The sequence below is a fragment of the Vitis vinifera genome, chromosome 12, assembly GCF_030704535.1.
Source record: "Vitis vinifera cultivar Pinot Noir 40024 chromosome 12, ASM3070453v1".
Lineage (NCBI taxonomy): Eukaryota > Viridiplantae > Streptophyta > Magnoliopsida > Vitales > Vitaceae > Vitis > Vitis vinifera.
Genome location: NC_081816.1, coordinates 9,102,877 through 9,122,418, shown reverse-complemented (window position 1 = coordinate 9,122,418; position 19,542 = coordinate 9,102,877). Strand labels below are relative to the sequence as shown.

At 33.4% G+C, this 19,542-nt stretch overlaps 2 protein-coding genes across 3 annotated transcripts; both read left to right on the top strand.

Annotated features, from left to right (window-relative positions):
- Positions 1-4,712: 4,712 nt before the first annotated feature.
- LOC100245985 (F-box protein SNE-like) lies at positions 4,713-5,756 on the top strand. Its single transcript, XM_002269868.4, has one exon. It carries the CDS (start codon positions 4,990-4,992, stop codon positions 5,500-5,502), a length of 513 nt encoding a protein of 170 aa, XP_002269904.1. The 5' UTR covers positions 4,713-4,989; the 3' UTR covers positions 5,503-5,756.
- A 9,898-nt stretch (positions 5,757-15,654) lies between these two features.
- LOC100240890 (uncharacterized) lies at positions 15,655-19,410 on the top strand. Of its 2 annotated transcripts, XM_010659151.3 has the most exons (3): positions 15,682-16,077; positions 16,744-16,977; positions 17,083-19,410. In XM_010659151.3, the coding sequence occupies exons 2-3, from the start codon at positions 16,851-16,853 to the stop codon at positions 19,020-19,022; spliced, it is 2,067 nt and encodes a 688-aa protein (XP_010657453.1). In that variant the 5' UTR covers positions 15,682-16,077; positions 16,744-16,850; the 3' UTR covers positions 19,023-19,410. The 2 variants fall into 2 exon arrangements, with proteins under 2 accessions (XP_010657452.1, XP_010657453.1); XM_010659150.3 differs by having other exon boundaries at positions 15,655-16,077; positions 16,744-19,410.
- The last annotated feature ends 132 nt before the right edge of the window (positions 19,411-19,542 follow it).

The following is a 19,542-nucleotide window of genomic DNA, read 5'->3' as shown; positions in this document are numbered from 1 at the left end:
ATTAATACTTTGCTACCAACCTTAAATCTTTTATTTATTTATTTTTCATGGAATTTCATATTTAGAAAAATTATACTTTAGCATAATGTTTTATGAAGAAAAAAATGTGTTATAATTCATAAGAGAAGTAATAATTTTTTATATTTTTATATTAAACTCTTTATAAAAATATAAATTATTTTAATAAAATTATCTAAACAGTAGTCCTTAAAAACCTTTATTTTCTTAAAGTCAATTAAAATAAATTTGTAAAATTCGATTATTTGGAGAAAGGTGTATATCATAAATGTAAGAAAGATAAGAATTTTATTTAAAAAAAAAATTTTTCTTACTTTTTTACTATTATCCTTTGAGCATCTATTAAGTAATAACCAACTAAATAATATAATGCAATTAGTGAAACGATGTCATGTATTCATAAATTAATGGAATAATGTCATATCATAGATGTGTGGACCAATGATATAGTGTCAAGTGTGCGTATAATCGATTTATGGGAAAAATATACATGAATAATGGTATCTATCCCTCAAAGTAGTTTACATCCCTCTCAATCGAACCAAAACAAACTCACCTTAATAGACTTCATCTCCATCTATTAAACCAAAATCTTTAAATCATCCCATAAATTTGATGGTAGAGAAGATCCAACCCACCACTAAGATGCATTGAACCTAATTAATCAAATAAGTATAAAAACATCTCAATTTATGCTACCTAGTACCTTAAAGGAAAATATAATCGATTCTTAATTCGAATGCGACAACAACTATATGAAAGTTTAGATTATCACTCATCCTAATAATTTGGAGAGACAACAAAGAATAGGTTTATGAAACTAGCAAATGAAAATGGGGTTATGACTTATCATCACTCATCCTAATAATTTGGAGTGACTCCTTTTGTCCATAAAACAAAGTAAATGGCTCCATCCTGAGATAGAAAATTAATGAGACTTTCCCTCAACATTTGTCACAAGCAAACATCCATGACACAAGTATATCTATCAAATTTATATTAGATTATCACCTCATCTTAATATATTAGAGAAATAGAAAGTTTAGATTCCAATAACACCTTATGAAGACAAAAATAAAAAATAAAAAATTGCACACATCAGGGACCTTCCACCTCCCCCCCCCCCCCCCCCCTCTCTCTCTCTCTCTCTCTCTCTCTCTCTCTTGTTTGAGAAATGATGAAATGGTCACATCCCCAATGAGGTGGAGTATTTTTCAAGTGTTTTACATGGGTAATTTTCAATAGCGGTGTGAGTTGGATTAATTAAGCTTTATATGAAAAGTATTTTTGAAAATACTTCTTAAAAATAATTTTTAAAAAGCATTTTATGATATTTTGCTTAAAATAAAATTATTTAGGAATTTGAAAGGTTGTTAACATGTTTTCTGCTTTTAAATAAGGTTTAATTTTTATATTTTAAAATATGTTTTAAAAACAACTTTTATTTATAATATTTTATTTTAATTATTCTTTATATTTGTATAATTATTTTTAAAACAATATTTAGAAAAACAAGAAAAATAACCAAAAACAATTGAAAGTGATTTTTAAAAATAGCATGTTTTTTTTTTATTTTTAATAACAGAAAAATCTTTTCTGTTTTTGAATGCTAAACATGTTTTGCTGTTCTTTTATTTTACTTTGGAGTATAAACAATTTTTGCTCCAAAAAAATTGTTTTCAATCAGAATTTAATGGAGAGCTTAATGTTGCTTTCAGGGTAGATTAGAGAAAGGAACCAATCTTTTCCTGCACTTGACATTGACGATTACTTTAAGCCACTATAGATAATTAACTCAATCCTTGGTTTTCAGTCAATGACCATTATCTATATAGTTTTTTCCTCCAGGAGCTTGCTGACAAAAACCTACTGATCAAGCACTAAACAATGGTTCAGAAAGTGGGATTAGGCTCAAGGATGATTAAAAGGTGCCTGTGAAAGAGCTGGAAACAAGTTAATTATCAGTAAGTGTGATTTGGCCATATGTTGAAGCCATTTACCTTAATTTTTGTATAATGGATTAGGAGTTTTGCCCTCAAAGGTACCCCATGAAACAAGTAATGCCCAACAAACACCACCACAGAGAAAACTTACAACCATTTCTTCCTAATTTTTCAGTGATGAAAGCTTCAGATTCCGGGATTTTTCACTTCCAGCTAAGAGGGCAGTTAGCAGGCTTAAGGCCCTGGCTGTGACCTCATGGTTTGTTTTCCAAGTATTCTTCTGCTTACCTTTTATCTACTTGTTTGTTGGCTGGTTGCATTGTTTCTATCATTTTATGTACTTGGGAGCTCAACGTGCCTTTAGACTTTGATTAAACAAATGAATTTGTTTAATTCTCCTTGACCTTACTCATTGGTATGTGGTATGTGGGATTCATATATGTTATAGAACTAGTTGTTAATGAATTCCCTAATCAAGCCATGCAGGCCACATCAGTGGACATGTGAAGTTAATCTAGACCCTTTTATGTTATCATTTTCTGGGCACCCAAACAGTTTCCATACCCTTGATGGGTCTAATTTTGACTGGTTGCTGCAAATACTGTAGAGGACTGACTGACTGACCATGGATAATCTGGACACATGTGCTCAACCTTTTTCGATCAATTTGGGTTGGAAATCTATGCCTTGGGTTTAGGAATCAAACAACTAATTTGAGTAACTTTTGGTCCCAAAATCTACCAATAAGGACCTAACTTGGCTTTGAACATGATGGACCTTCACAGCTTTGTAACAACTTTATATGATTAAGAGAAGTTAATAATTTTTTTTTTATTCAATGTGGAACATCACAATTTCTCTTTATGTGGATACAATGTCATCGTGTGTGTCGCATGAGATTACATGTATAAACAAACAAATATTTTTTGTAGGTCTAAATAAATGTTCACACTAGATTGAAAATCAACTTTAATACAATTTATAAGGATATGTTCCTAATTGTGTAGATTTTAAAGCCATGAGAGTGCTTTGGGCTCAAAACCAACAATATGTTGGAAACAGTTCATTACATAATGACTCATGTGGAACTCCAAAGAATCTTGGGAATGATGGACCCCACAGGAGTGTTGAGCTTTTGTAGTGTGGGCTATGGACTGAAGTTTAATGTATGGTTTGTATATAGACATGGAGAGAACATGATTAAAATGTTGATCATTAGTAAGTGGCAGATACCCTACACCAACCAAGTACAAATATAATAGTCAGCTGGGAGGGTGAGAGTGAGTGAAAACTCTGAAAATCTTTGCGCTCTTTGCGGGTTCTTCTTGTAATCTTGCAATTATCAAATTCCTCCTAGCAGGACTCGAACAAGTGCCCCTGTGTAATGTGTCCAACAGACAAGTCCAACACAATACAAAACAACTGCCCATGACAATCTCCTTTCACACACAAATTTGTGGGGTAGTCCCCCAGAAACTTTATAGATCTAATGTCAATTCCAAACCCTGTATTTTAATGATATTTTATCATATGCTTTCTGTCTCAGAGGACTTGGGGCTTTCCTTTCCGGGCCAAAAGCCAACACCATGAGACAACCACATCAATACTACCTGACCATGATCTTTTATAAAAGGTCTTCTCCTTTGCTTTGGTTGATATCCAAGATACACTATTATTTGAAGAGGAAACATAGAGATACTTTGATATGACCTGGTTGGTGGTGTCACTAACTACACCTTTTCTTTATGCTTGCTAGCTAGCTGCCTTCTCAATTGAAATGGGATTAATGAGCTTGTGGAAAACTAGATTTGGTTGTTGAGTAGGTGGTGCCCTTTCTACAAGCTGTAATGGTGCCCCAAGGACCACTCTGATTGGATCAAAAGCCCACTAGATTTCCAGATTTTTGGAACTCACTAGCTACCCTTCTATCTACACCTTATCACCTGACAAATCATTTTCTTATGCTTTAGAATAAAGATTTTCATTGAAGTTGCCATTATTCAATCATATCATGCTAATAGAAAAAATTTTGGGATCTGGGTTCATCAAAATCTTGAAGATATGAAATGGGTTTTCAAGGAATGCCTCAAGAATATGGTTTTGAGCTCAGATAATTCCCTATAGTTGTTTCTAACTTGTAAGGGAGACAGATCTCAGTCTAGATTTTGAAGATTTCAGCACTGCCTTTTAGATAAAAGAAGAGAAGTTTTAAATTTGCAAAGAAATTCTCAAATGGGTTCTGAGATTAGATTTGAATACAGCAAGAACTGAACTTTCCTGTAGAAGGGGACCATCAATCAATGGGTTTTAGATACAGATCTGCAAAAGAAAATCTTAAAGAAAACATATTAACTATTCCCATATGGATTTGCAAATTATAAAAAGAACAATATATGATGAGAGATGGGTCTTCTAGGCTATGACCCAAAAAAGCACTTGCCCTCAGATTTCAGACCCCCACCTAGGGCTCTGCCCTAAGCTACAAATATGGACCACACGGTCCACTCTACACACATTATTATTCAAATATAACACACAAAAACAAAGTCACAAACATAGAGTTACAGGCCCATCCATGCATGCATGCAAAGAAGCTAAAGAGAGCTATAAATGAAACACAGAAAAAGTTAATAGGATATCACAAGAGGAACCTCTAGGGCTATATAATAAGGACACTTTGAAAAAAATATGCAAACAACAAAAAAAACAAACAACACTTCTGCTTAACCCGAAAAACAATATTTTAAAAGAAGAAGAAAGAAAACACCATTATTCAAAAGGAAGCATAGCATTGGTTCCAGTTCTTTGCCTTGGAGCGTTTCCTTTGGCCCCTTCTCTTCTTCCCTCGATGCCCGCATTTCTCTCTCTTTCTCTCTTTCTCTCTCTCTTTCTTCAAGTCAAATCCCTCAAACCCCACGTTACACACTACAAATAGCTACTATTTCCTCAAGAGTACTCTCTATTTCTCTATGATAATGGTGCAAAAACCAGCTACTTCAGTCTCAGAACTCTCTCTTTTTGTATAACAATGGTGCAACTACTATGCAGAAGCAAGTTCCAGAGAGGCATGGGTCATGGGGAGAAGGAGAAGAAGCCCAGGTTCTTTATCAATGACAACACGGACATTCTCATGGAGATTCTCAAGCGGCTCGACGGCCGCTCGTTGGGTGTCGCCGCCTGCGTCTGCCGGCTGTGGAGGTCCGTCACTTGGAACGACTCGCTCTGGGAGCACCTCTGCTTCCGCCACGTATCCCCGCCCCCGCCGGGGGTGAGGCCGGTAGTGGTGGCTTTGGGTGGGTACCGCCGGCTCTACATGATGTGCCTGAGGCCCGTCCTGAGCCGACTCGGACAGATGAAACGCGGGTTGGGCGGCAGCGGCGGCGGAGGTGACTCGGACCTGGTGGGGCGAGTCTGGACTCGTGACTCAGTTCAGCTCTCCCTTTCGCTCTTCTGCGTCGATTACTACGAGAGATTGGATGGAAGACTCGGTGATGCGTCCACATCCTCGCTCATGTTTCTATGCAAGCCCGTGAACGTCTGATTGGTTGACTTTTTCTGATTTGACTCCAGTGGTGGTTGGCAGTTGGCACACCGATAATACCAACCTGGCTTCACTTCACTTCTCATACACCATATCTGAAGAACAAGCAGCAGTAGATAATTTTATTTTTATTTTTCCTTTTTTTATTTAGCCTATATTTTATCTTATTTTATTATCAAAAAAAAAAAAAAAAAACCCAAGTTGAATAAGCGATTTATTTATTTCATTATTCTACATTAGCATGTATTATTTAATTTCTAGACTCACTTTTATTGGAGAAATAAAATTTAATTAAATAAAATTCAAATTGACCAAGTCTAAAAGTCCTTTAGAATCCTTCCAATATACATAATAACAACAAAAATAATGGTCCATTTTTGCTCTTCACAATTCTTAAAAGTATGTTATTTTAATTATATTTTTTTAAAAAATGGGCTTTACAATAATTAGACATTAGTGAGTGGGAATTATATAATTTAATTATAATTATAAATAAATAAATATATAAATGGATGAAAATGTAGGTGAAGAAATGTTGGAATTGAATGAAAAATGAAAAAGTGAGGGGGGGCTATGAGATAAATTTTCAGTACAATAATGGAAGATGGGAAATAAAATAGCTGGCTAAGCAGGGTATGATGGTGAAGTATCAAGGAGCATATATTCAGTAAATTCTCTTTTCTTTTGTTGGTATAGGGGCAGCAAATCATTGTCTTAGGTCCCATACAATATTCCAATACAGTAAGGCACATAAATTTTTTTGGTTTTATTGTCCTTTTTCCTTTTTAAACTTTTAAAGAGATTCAAAGAGTGGTGGTGTTATCATCATATTTGATGAAATTTTTAGGGTTCTTTTTTTTTTTTGTTTTTTTTCCTTTTTTGTTTGGAAAAGCATATTTGTAATGGCAAAGAATGTGGCGATGCCTATTTTAACCATTTAAACATTAATTTGATTTGCTAATGATTAATTAATAGGATTTGTTATTGGATAATAATTAATAAAAAAATTGCACATACATTCTTTAAGGTAATTGATAATTACATTTTAGTTTCTTAATTTTTTTTATATTATTGATAATTTATTTTTGCTAAAGAGATTAACGATATTGATGAAATGTTATTATTACTATTTGATATTAAATGTAACGTTTTTCATAATGGCATATCTATAGTTAGGCAAAAGGCAGCATTTTAGAACCATAATAAAGGACAAAGTTAAGAAATAAAAATAAAAATAAAAAACTTCAAATTGAGTTGGTTGAAATCCTAATTTTGCCATTGCGAGGGAAATAAGAGTCTTGTTTCCCCTTTTGTAGAAGAATGGTTATAAGTTTGTAATTATTTGAATATTGTTGTTGTACAACTAAAAATAGGCAATCATGACTTCATTATGCATCATAATGGAAAATGACATTAATAAGTAATACAAACCCAAACCGTTATTGCGTATTTAACCTACTTGAAGATTTGTTTGTTGTGATTTTAATTGATTTAGCACACAATTGCGTTGTATTGAAATAAAGTATTACTTACTAGGTTTGAATCAATATGTTGATGTGAACACCAATAAAGAATAAATGTCAAAGAATGATTCACCTTATGGTGTCTATTAGAAGTGCTACTCTAATTGAGGTTGTAGTCAAGGAAGCCCACTAAGCATGGGTTTGTTGAAGATGAAAGCCCAAATATGGGTAAAAACTCAATCTAGAAGATGGTGATAACATAGGGTTTCAACGTGATGGGAAGAAAGGGTGGTCATGGATCTATAGATTATGTAAGGCTTGAGAGCGAGGATGCAAATACAATGGTTTAAGATGGTACGTATTAAGGATGATTGTGAAGATGCTTGTGAGGATGAAGAATTTGGTGTCAATGATAATGACAATAATAATGATATTGGGTGGTATCCACTAAGCCACGTAAATGAGTGTTCATCAAGCAATGAGTCAGTTGATACAAACAATGGAGAACATAAATCTCACCTTAATGATGACCTATCAAGGTACGAATCTAATGACGGAGATGAGGGTTAAGTACTATTTTGCTTTAGGAAGTGAAAATTCATAAGTTGGGAAGATATATAAAACAACTTAATAAAGGTATTTGAGGGAAGACAAATGAAGTCGAGAAAATAAAATTGTATGAGGATTAATCATTTAAAAATGTGCATAAGTTTAGAATTGTGATGGGGAATTTAATTATCTAGAAGGGATTTGAAATAAAGAGGTTAAACAATAAGATAACTAGAGTGATTGCAAAGTGTGTAGTTGAAGACTATCCTTAGAGAATTCATGTATCTCCTATTATTGATAGGGTGACACGATTAACATAATGGTAGAGACACACAATTATGTTGACATATTAAAAAATTTAAACACAACATCTACATTGATTGCTTACAAATTAAGTGGGAAGGCCCAAAAGGAATCCTTAAATGAAATTAGATGAAATGCGAGAAGAATTGATAGGAAGTTATGACATTGAATCGAGTAAAATACAACTTTACAAGGTTAGATAAAAGACAAAAAAAAAAAAAGAAAGAATAAATGATCATATAGTAAGTCATATGTAAAGCTTCAAGCATACACTAAGGTTGTACAAGTAGCAAATTGTAGATCTTTAAGTGCTAATAAAGAAACTTCATATTGCACTCATTGATTGGAGCTAATATATGTGCTTTAGTGGCATATATATGATATGCTTTATACCATATAAAAAGCTCAAATCATCCAACTTAACTCAAATTAATGCTAAAATCTTAATTATATATCTAATTTCTATTTTGAGCCTAATCCAAGTTTAAAGGATGAAAAAATGTTAAGTGCAAAAGTCATTCTCATCCGAGGAAGTAAAAGAGTTAACTATGCATAAATGTGAGACTTGGTACTTGTGAACCATGAAGAGTCCAAGCAAGGGTGTAACAAGCAAGTCATGGGCATACAATATTAGTAATTAATGTTATGGATAGAGTTACAGAGCAAGCAACCATGAATGAAGAAGTTTTGAGGTCATATTTCCAAGTTCAAGATTCGGTTCAAACAAAAACAATTGAAGCATACCTGAATTTGCAATGAATTTTGGGTCATTTCCTTCAATCTTTTTAGGACAAACTACATATTATTTCAAAACTTAAAAAGTCAAGAGTCCAATGTTTTAGATGGTGCATAAATTAGAGTTGAAATGAGAAAGATATGGTCATTTGAAGACAACTACCCAAAATGAACAAGAAATTCAAGAGAATTTTGAATTCAATATTAAAGGGTAGAAGTTAAGTTCGAAAACATCCATATTTCGAATTGAGCTTCCCAAACACAAACCAAGCCCTTCCAAGCTTCCTCCACTTTCAATTTTGGGCCTCCCAAGCCCTAAGAAGATTCCAATAAGACCAAGATTCAAGGATTTTATTATTTCTGAGATATCTTTAGTTGTTTTTAGACCTTTTTAGTGAAAGAGACTATGCTATATGTCTAAGTTTAGCTTGTATTATTTTAACTCAATTCCTTTTAGGTCTTAGATGATGGAACAAAGGGAAAATATAAATTTCTCTTCTTTAAAATTGTAATAAAGTTTTAGGATTTTTTTTATTTTTATTTCTCTTCTTTTTCATTCTATTTTCTTGGAAACCAAATATGGATTGTGAAGAGAAATCCTCTATCATATTTAATTGATTCTATGAGTTTCAAAGATGTCAACATAAAAGTAAAGAATCCAAAAGAGAAGTGACAAGAAAAGGTAATGCATCAAATGGTTTGATTTCATTTTCAAGTTTGAATTGGTAAGAATAAATCATCTGTGTTAGTTCACCTTAGATAAAGTATAAAGGATTCTTACCAAAGCACTAGTGGTTCTTGAAAAGACCTTAATTACTAAATGGTTACCTCAATTTGATCTTGTAGTTAACAAATATAAGGGTTGAATCTACAAGATGAATATAGGTTTTTAATTGAATAACACGGAAATATATATATATATATATATAGATATATATATCATACTTAATTAGTTTAAAGGATCTATGTTTTTTTACAAAAAAAAAAATCTAAATTTTGAATGCACTATTGGTCGTAAGATTCAATTTGATCATGAATTGACTTTGATCTTCAACCTTAGATTTTATAATGTTCTCTATCTAAGGATGTAACATTGAATTTTGAAACACTTCAGGACATGTTCATTTGTTAGATTTATTTCATTCAATATGTCTGATAATTTTTATCCTTATTTATGTAAATTAAGTTTCATTAAATTTAGCTAATAATTAATCTTTCTAAAATAAAAATAATTTAATATAGAGGGCCTATCCCAAATAATGACCACATGTAATACTATAAAGTCATGATAACTATATCTCTAGTTTTATTATTATTATTATTATTATTATTATTATTATTATGCCAAGGCAATCACATATTTAGATTTTAGCACTTTAATTACAACAAAGAATTTGTGGTCACTCATGCATTCAAAAGATTGTTACTTTCATTTAAGGCTATGAAAAGTGGTTTTATAAATGGATGTAAACCTTTTATTAGATTGGATATATGTCACTTGAAAGGGCCATATAGAGGTATTTCGTTGGATGTAGTTGCTTTGGATGGGATTAATAGTTTATTTTCTATTACATCGAGTGTTGTCAAGAGTGAAAACAAAGATAGTTGAGCATCCATTGTTTAATATTTGGAGACAATTTTAGGTGTAAATTCATGTAATGTAAAATGAACTTTCACAATTGATCGTAAAAAGGTATGATATAATGTCTATGTTATACATCTTTATTTATTTAATGACATATGTCTTAAAATATATTTTATACTTTCAGTTCAAGACCACTGTGTAACTAAGCATGTATTACCATTTATAAGGTTTATCAATTCCATAAATAGGTGATACTAGAACCACTCATAGATTTTGTTATAGACACATATATAACAATTTCAAGTTGAATTTCTTAGGATTCATTCTAAGGAATCAATTTTAGGTAACAATAAGAGCATACATACTTGTAAAATCTAATACGATCATGGAAGACATGAAAAACAAAACAAAAAAAATAAGTAAAGAGACTTATGATTGGTTGGTTAAGATTCCACCAACATAGTAGACCCGTTATACTTTTGCTAAAGAAGTAAAAAATGATCACATTACAAACATTATGATGGTTTTTTAACTAATCGATTGGTAAGTCAAAGAGAAAGTCTATTATGCATATGATTGATTTCATTAGAAATAGAATTACGAATAGACTTAAGATGAAATTCCAACACATCAAATGTCATAACCAAGGAAGATTTAAAAGAAAGAATTGTAGCGTTATTTTTACGGGAGATTCTGAATTTAATGTCAACAAAGGGTTATGTAATAAGGTTGTTTTGAATTTTGAAAGGTAAGATTATGGGTGCAAGGCTTGGTAGATTTCAAGAGTTCTTGTAGGCATGCTATGACATGTATTTTGGGCTAACATGGTAATCTAAAAGAAAATTGTCATAATACTTATGATAGAATAATACACTTTATTTGATATGAGACCAATGGACTAAATAGCCCTACTAATGAGTCATTGAAACCCTCACTGTTGATATAACAACCCCATAGACTTAAAAAAGTAAGAAAAAAAGAAATTGATAACCAAGGCTATGAAGCAAGAGGAAAAGGTCTCCAACCCTCGATTGTTTCTCATATGGGAAGTATAACCATAATTGGACATGTTGGGAAGGATGATTGAGAGAAAAACCAATACCATTTTAGCAAAGCAACTAAGATAGATGAAGTAAACAAGGTAAAAACTTAGTGAAGGTAAGAGTGGAGCCAATTATGATAGAGTAAGAATTTCAAGAATAGGAACTAGTTGTGCAAGAAATAATGATAAATCATTGAAGAAAGATCAATGGAAGGAGTAGAGGAATTAATTATGCAGACAAAACAAGTATTGAAAAAAGATAGGGACTATTCAAGTTGTGTAGCCAAAATCAATATGAGGTTTTGGCCTATGGGTGAGACCCTAAAGTGGTCATATATGTTAGGATAGAACCCTTAAAAACATGACATGATATAACATATTTGGAATTCATTACTTATTTAATTATATTATAGTTTCACTTTTATCCATTTTTACTCCATGCATTGTACTTTAGGAACATTATTGTCCAGTATCTCTTACATTGTATATGACTTCGGTGCATTAGGAGTTGTACGGAAGATCCAAGTCATGGATTTCTTGCAAGTAGAAGACTTGTTCACAACCAGTTCATAAACTAAGGTAATCCATTAAGGATTGTAGTATACTACCTATTAATTAGAGAGATGACTAATTTTGGTCATTGTATGAGTTTCCCATGGTAAGTGCACTAATATATATGGTTACATATTAGACAAGACATAAGACTATCGAATAATCATCATTTTACCAAGTTGTTATGTTGTATTGTCTATTAACCTTAAGAGAATATTAGGTTTGTGTTAAACTTAACAATGGTTTTAACCTACGAATAAAATCTTAAAGCGATCATATATTCCATATGAATTGGGTCACAATTATGGGAAGTTAGTAGCAATAAGTATTCTCAATAGATGTACCATAATATCTCATGGAATTGAAACAATATGTCCTTTTGGGTAATCCTAAAAATGTGCATTTAGGTAAATTATGGTCATAATAATTCCTTAAGTGGAACTTGACATTAGCTATAGTGAGTTAAGATATGTCAATTAACCACACTATGAAAGGATCTGAAACTTAAGGATGGTAGATGTAATTTTTAGAGGTTGATAGTTTTCACTTTGTTAGATTATGAACATTAATTTATAAAGAGATTGTATACAAAGGATAACAGGTCATGAGTCCGAACACTTAGTGTCTCGTTGTAATATATATAAGTTATTGGAGTATAGTTGACTCGTTATAGCGAGATGTTACATCAACTTCAAAATTGAATTATAAGGGAGTCAATATTATTCTATGGATCCTAATGGTACTCATTCAAGCTCATATACCTTGTTGACACGTTTTATGAGTGTTGGATCAACTTTAAGTTACTTATGAACATAAGAACATTTTGGTAATTACGTAAGGTTGCATAGAAATTAGTGGACAACATTTGAAGGTTATGCTAATTGATTAATTGGAGTCATGTTGGGTTGATTAATCAATTAAGATTTTTTTTGAGCTAGATTAAGTGACTTAAGCTCTAGATGGGTTTAAGCCACTTAAGCCTACTAAGAACCTTATAAATACCCCTTATGAAGTTAGGCTTGCATTCTTCTATTCTCCCTCTCACATTCTAAAGAAAGCTTTAGACTCCATCTTCAGAGATTTCTATTATCTCTATGTCAAAGCTCAAAGATGAGTCATCAAGTGAAAGATCTCTAAGTCTTCAAGGTTGTCTTCAACATTTGGAATTTAAGGTTTGAGAACATCCAAACCTATGGGTTAGATTTTTCATAGGAGACTAGTTTGGTATTCTTATAGTGGATAGTAGGTTACAGAGTTGATGAGCTTTGCCTCATTGTAATTTCATAAGAGATTATAGTGCAATTGATTCTCTTTAATAGAGTGTTAAATCAATTTTAAATTGGATTTTGAATGAGCCAATATTTTTCTATGAGTTCCAATGTTCCTCGCTCAAGCTCCTAGTTCATGGTGGCACATTTTTTTTTTAAGGGATTTAGGTTTTTGGTTCATAAGTGTATATAAGGGTGTTTTGGTAAAAGAATAAGGTTGCACTAGATATTATGAATTGTCTTTCTAAAATGGGTTAATTAATTAATTAGAACCCAATATAGCTAATTAATTAATTGGAGTTCAATAAAGTTAATTAATAAATTAGAACCCAAGTGGACTAGGTTAAATAACACAAGCCTAATTTGGATTCAAGTCACTTAAGCCCACAAAAAAACCTATCAAGACTTTGTTAGGAGTTAAGGCTTCAGACTTTTGCCTCATTGCCTTCTAGAGAGATTTTTCCAAAGAGAAACCCCAACCACCCTCAAGAAGGAAGAGAAACTCGTACTTCTCTTACATGCTTGGATCCATGTGAGGAGAGATTAGGTGAAAGAACACCAGACACATGAGTTTAACAACTTTTTTGTTGTGGTTTTAATCTAGGAACATTCAAATCACAAGTATAACTTCATTATCTCTAGATCTAGTGTATTATTGATTTTTATAGTCATAGTTTTCCACTACATTAGATTTAGAGAGCCTTAAGAATATAATGCATGTACCTTATGAGATTCAGGGCCAAGGAACATAGTAATCCAGGATTCCCAACAAAAAGAGCATATCAAATTAATTTAGGGTTTGAAATTGAAAATTGATGAGAAGTAAAAAAAGAGGTTGAATTGATTAAGGGTTTGAATTAAAAAGAGATAAGAAGTAAAGAGGGATTGAATGAGTGGAAAAGGCATTCTAAGGTTCAAAAAAAAATGGAGAAAGTGATTAAGGAAAATTAGTTATTATAATTCTTAATGAGTTGGTTTTACTCTAAAATACATTTTTATCATATGAATGAAGTATATTTTGGGGTTTTCAAAAAAATATTAAATGATTAATTCATTAGTCATATAACAATCAATAGTAGTCATCAATTAAGGGGTGATCACATTACACTTTGGTCCGTCATCAATCAAGGGAGTGTGAGTATAGTATCATAAAATTGAGATAGGTGTCCACATGATTCCCCTTAATTAATAATTATGCACAAAATAAAATGATACTATAAGGGTATACTACATTTGTAAACCTTGACTATCGTAAAAATTCTAAGAAGGATTAATTATTTAAAACTATTTAAAAAAAAAAAAAAGAAGAAAGGGAGAGGATAATTATTTGAAAAGTATTTTTACTCTTTTTATCATGATTTTTAATAAATAAGAAACATTGAGATAGTTTATATAATGTAATGGAAGTTCGAATTGAATCTTATTTGGATTTATATTATAATGATAATAGAAAAGGAGTTATGAAATATAAAAGTATTGTATTGATTGGTCCATAGTTAAGATGGAGAATTAGACTTAGATTGCTTAAGATTATTCTTAATCTAAAAAAAACACATTGACAAAGCATTAGTGTGAACACTCCAATAACCAAATTATGATTCAAGTATTTTTAGAAAGCTATAAGTAGGAGGTTTTAGAATGAATTAGGTTTTTCAACAAATATGCCTTAATTTATTGAAATGAATATTTATACTCACTTAACTAGGTTTGGTTATCTTAAATTTGAGGTTGGACCGTTATAATTGTCAGAAAAGATCCATATTGATTTCCTAGTAGCGACTAGTGTTAGCTTTTAAAATGTCTGAAGTCGATCGACAGAGTTTGTCCTTTAACTATAAGAAACTTTAATTTTGGAAGCTTCCAACTTAGATGACTTTATTTTTAAAGCCGATTAAAGCCGAAAACATTTGTCAAGAAAAAGAAGAGTTTCAAGATTCGTGATTTAATCATAAGATTCATGATTCAATCATGAATCGACAAAGAAAAAAAAAAAAAAAACCTTACTCTTTAGTTGTCATTCATTGATTTACAATTGTTGATTGATTTTATACTTCAAGACAAAATATAGGCTTAAACTATCACAACCCAACTCTACTTAAAAAATAATATTAACTTAAAAGTTGAATTTGACTCGATCAATTGCACCAAAAAAACAATTACCTAAATGAATTTTAAAATTCATGCACATCATATTATAATTAAAATTTCCATAAGATTAGAGATTGACCAACTATAACTAGGTATGACATGACAAATTCTATTAATTTTTTTTATGGAAAATTCCACTATCAAACTTTATAGTTATGGTACATTTGAGTATTTTTCAAAAATAAAAATTTAAATTTCAAATGGATATAAAGGAGAGAGATCAAATTACTACAATAGTAGACACAAAAAAGGGTAAATATCAATGGTCAATTAATTGTCTTATTTGCTAGACATCAATAATATTATTTCAAATATTGTTCTCAATAACTTCTATTTATTTAAAAGCTCTGTTTGGATGCTACAATAATTCAACTCCAATATTTTAATATATATAAAAAAGCAATTCTCGATTATTATTATTATATTAATAAAACTCATCTTCGCCGCCCAATAAAATATTCACGGGATTTTTCTTTATTAAAGCAAAATGAAAAAAAAAATTAAAAATTAAAACTTTGTGAAGCCCACTGTTTTACTCAACACCAAACACAACCCTAGAGCGCACTACGCACAAGAGCGTACTGTAGAATCTCCCACATTAAATCCCATTAACTAAAAACCACCGTTTACTTTCACCTGATTATTACCCTATTTCTCAGGCGCCGATTGTCGGAATCTGACTCAACTGGCCTGCGTGGCCGGAATCTGACCCATGTCAATTGACAGGCGCTCTACATCAAAACCCTAATCTTCCATTGGTCACACTCTATCCCACTCCTTTCTGTCTCTGCAACAAAAGCCTCGTGTAGTGGTCTCAGTTCTCAGATTTACAAAAGAGCCCTTTTCGTTTTGCTGAAATTGCAGTGGAGGAAATGTGGGGATCAGTGAAGCTTTCTTGGATCTGGGTTTTGTTCACTTCTATAAATCTCAGTGAGTGAACAGTTAATTTTTTTTTTGTTATTGTTTTATTGCACTTTGTTTTTTATTTTTAAATTTTTGTTTAATTTTGAATTTGAAGTGGGGTTTAGATTTAGTGTTGAATTCTTATGGGGGTTTGGGCTATTCGGTTTCGATCTTTGTGGGATTGTTTTAGTTGTGATTTTTAGGTGCTGTTTGGTTGCCGAGAAAATGGAGGGAAAGGGGAAGTGATTTGGAGTTTTCTGGTTTGTGCTGTTTATGGTTAACATGGGAAACATTAGGGTGAGTTGCAGCAATGGAAGAGTGTGTGGTCTGGGGTTTGGTTTTCTTTTGTTTTCTTCTGTTTTCGCAGCTACCAAACAGGGCGTTTGTGGCGTTGGGGTTTTTATTATTTGGGTTGTTTAGCTGAATTTTCACTGTTTTGGGCGGTTTTATGAATTGGGGTTTCTGATTTCAGCTCAAAATCGAAGTTGTGGTTGAAATATTTTGATTTGAATTAGAATTCCCGGGATTTGTTTCAGCATTGATTTTCCTCATTATTGAGAGCTGTTTGATTTAGTCAGTTGGACTTTCACTTAGTTTAAAATTCAATTTCTATAAATTTTGATGTTGATTTGAACTTTATATGGAATTCGAAATGGTAAATGACTTGAATGTTCTCACCATATATTTGTGCAGATTTGTAGAAATGGTTAAATGTGCCAACTGGGTTCTATGGTTGAGCATTTTGGGTTGGTCATAGATTTTGTTTTCAGAATCAGGTTTTGAAGTGATCCAATTTCTCCATGGAATTGAAGAAAGAGGAGGCTCTTAGAGCTAAAGAGAATGCGGAGAAGCAATTTGCTGAGAAAAACTTTGCCGGTGCAAAGAATTTTGCTTTGAAGGCCCAGTCGGTGTGTCCGGACCTGGAGGGTATATCTCAAATGGTGGCTACATTTGAGGTTTATATTGCTTCTGAGGTCAAAGTTAATGGTGAAACTGATTATTATTCCATTCTTGGATTGTTGCCAACTGCAGACAAGGCAACTGTGAAGAAACAGTATAGGAAGCTCGCTGTTTTGCTTCACCCTGATAAAAACAAAACTGTTGGAGCTGATGGAGCATTCAAGCTTGTTTCTGAAGCATGGACTCTGTTGTCAGATAGTGCTAAGCGAAGCTCTTATGATCTCAGGAGGAGCCAACTATTGTCGTCTGCAGTTGTCCAGAGAAGCTCGGCTTCAGCTCATACTGCTGGGTTTACAGGCTTTGACAATTGTTCCCATTCACCAGTTACTCATACTAGACTTGACACTTTCTGGACTGTTTGCACCTCTTGTAAAGTTCAGTATGAGTATCTTCGGAAGTACTTGAATAAGAGACTCTCTTGTAAGAACTGCCGGGGTACTTTCATGGCTGTGGAAACGGGGACAGCCCCAGTGAATGGTTCATTCCCTTACTGTTCATGGTCGCACTTGCATGAAAATGGGTATGGAACTCATGGATTCAATGGGGTTACATATTTTCCTACCAATGCAACTTTCTATTCACGAAATGGGGTTTCAGGATATCATTCTGGACATGGGTCTGAGTATGTTCCAAACGTGCCATTCCAGTGGAGTTCATTCCCTGCTGCTTCTACTGGAATTGGGGGTCCTAATGGATCAGCTGCTAAATCTGCTGATGTTGTTTATCATACCACTGAGAGCATTAATAGAGCAGGAGAGAAGGTTAGATCAGGAGCCAGTGGGAAACATGCTGTCAAAAATGGCATGGTGAATGTGGGTACCGTTTGTAATGAACATTTAGGCTCTAAGGCCAATAGACCTGATAAGAAAAGGAAAATTGAAGGTAGAGGTGCATCTAGAAATGGGAATGATGAAATGGGTTCGAAAACGGCTACAGAAGTCACAACAGCTAATGGAAATGGAAATGTTGGACTTAATCCCAAGCTTTCCACCGCAAGTGAGACCGTAGCTAAACGTCCATCAGTTGCGCCCGCATTTGATGCTAGAAAGTTGTTAATTGAGAAGGCAAGAACAGAAATAAGAAAGAAATTGGAAGAGATGAAGTTGGCTGCGGCAGCGGCGGCAGAGGCAGCAGCAGCTGCAAAAGCAGCAAGAGAAGCAGCTGAAGCAGTTGCAGCAGCTGCAGCTAGGGAGAATGTAGAGTTACCTAAAAGAGCATATCTGGGAGTTCCTGGCCATCAGTCTGAACTGCATAGGACTGGGTCTACTACTTCAATAACAGTCCCTGACCCAGACTTCCACGACTTTGACAAGGACAGGTCAGAGGAATGCTTCAAGCCAAAGCAAATATGGGCTATATATGATGAAGAAGATGGTATGCCTCGCTTATATTGTCTGATCCGTGAAGTGATCTCCGTGAAACCATTTAAAGTTCATATTAGTTACTTGAACTCTAAAACTGATGCCGAGTTTGGGTCCGTAAATTGGATAGATTCTGGGTTTACCAAATCTTGTGGAAATTTCAGGGCATGGAATTCTGATATTGTTGAACAAGTTAACATCTTCTCTCATTTGCTAAGCGGTGAGAAGGCTGGCAGGGGAGGCTGTGTTCGGATTTACCCCAAAAGTGGAAATATTTGGGCTGTGTATCGGAACTGGTCACCAGATTGGAATCGATCAACCCCAGATGAAGTAAGGCACCAGTATGAGATGGTGGAGGTTCTTGATGATTACTCTGAAGAGCTTGGTGTATGTATTGTTCCCCTTGTTAAATTGGATGGTTTCAAAACTGTGTATCAGAGGAATACTGACAAGAATGCCATTCAATGGATTCCGAGAAGAGAGATGCTACGCTTTTCACACCAGGTACCGTCCTGGTTACTTAAAGGAGAAGCAAGTAACCTGCCAGAAGGGTGCTGGGATTTGGACCCGGCTGCAACTCCAGATGAGCTGCTTCAGACTGCAACTCCAGATGAGCTGCTTCAGGCTGCAACAGAGGTGAAGGCTGAATAGAAATCTAGGCAAGCACAAGTAAGAAAGCCCACTTTTAGCTTTGTTCTGACAATCCACGGTCTAAATGTACAAAAGATTCGATACATGGCTTAGGGCCAAGTCTCAGAAAATTAGAAACTCATGAGGATCACAAGGTGATCCTCAACATTGATTCCAGGTGATTTTAAAGGCTTTAATGTTAATTGAGCAACTTATATGTGTAACCCCAGATTTATTGACTGCTTGTTTACAGAAATGCTCTTCTTGATCATGGCAGCTGCACCAACTGCCATTTAGTTAGTCAAATAGCTACTCATTCTTAGACGAGTGATCTCCTGGTTGTAAAATTATTTGTTTCAGATCAATTTCTTACTGCAATTCCCATAAAACCTTGATTATTAGTTCTGTTTCTGATCAGCTATGTCTATCTCTCTTTGAATACACCAGGTGGGTTCATTTGAAGAATGATGGATTTTTTTCTTGGGCACAATTGACGCATCTCTAGGCAATGCTGTGTGTGACCCATAGGCCATAGCCCAAG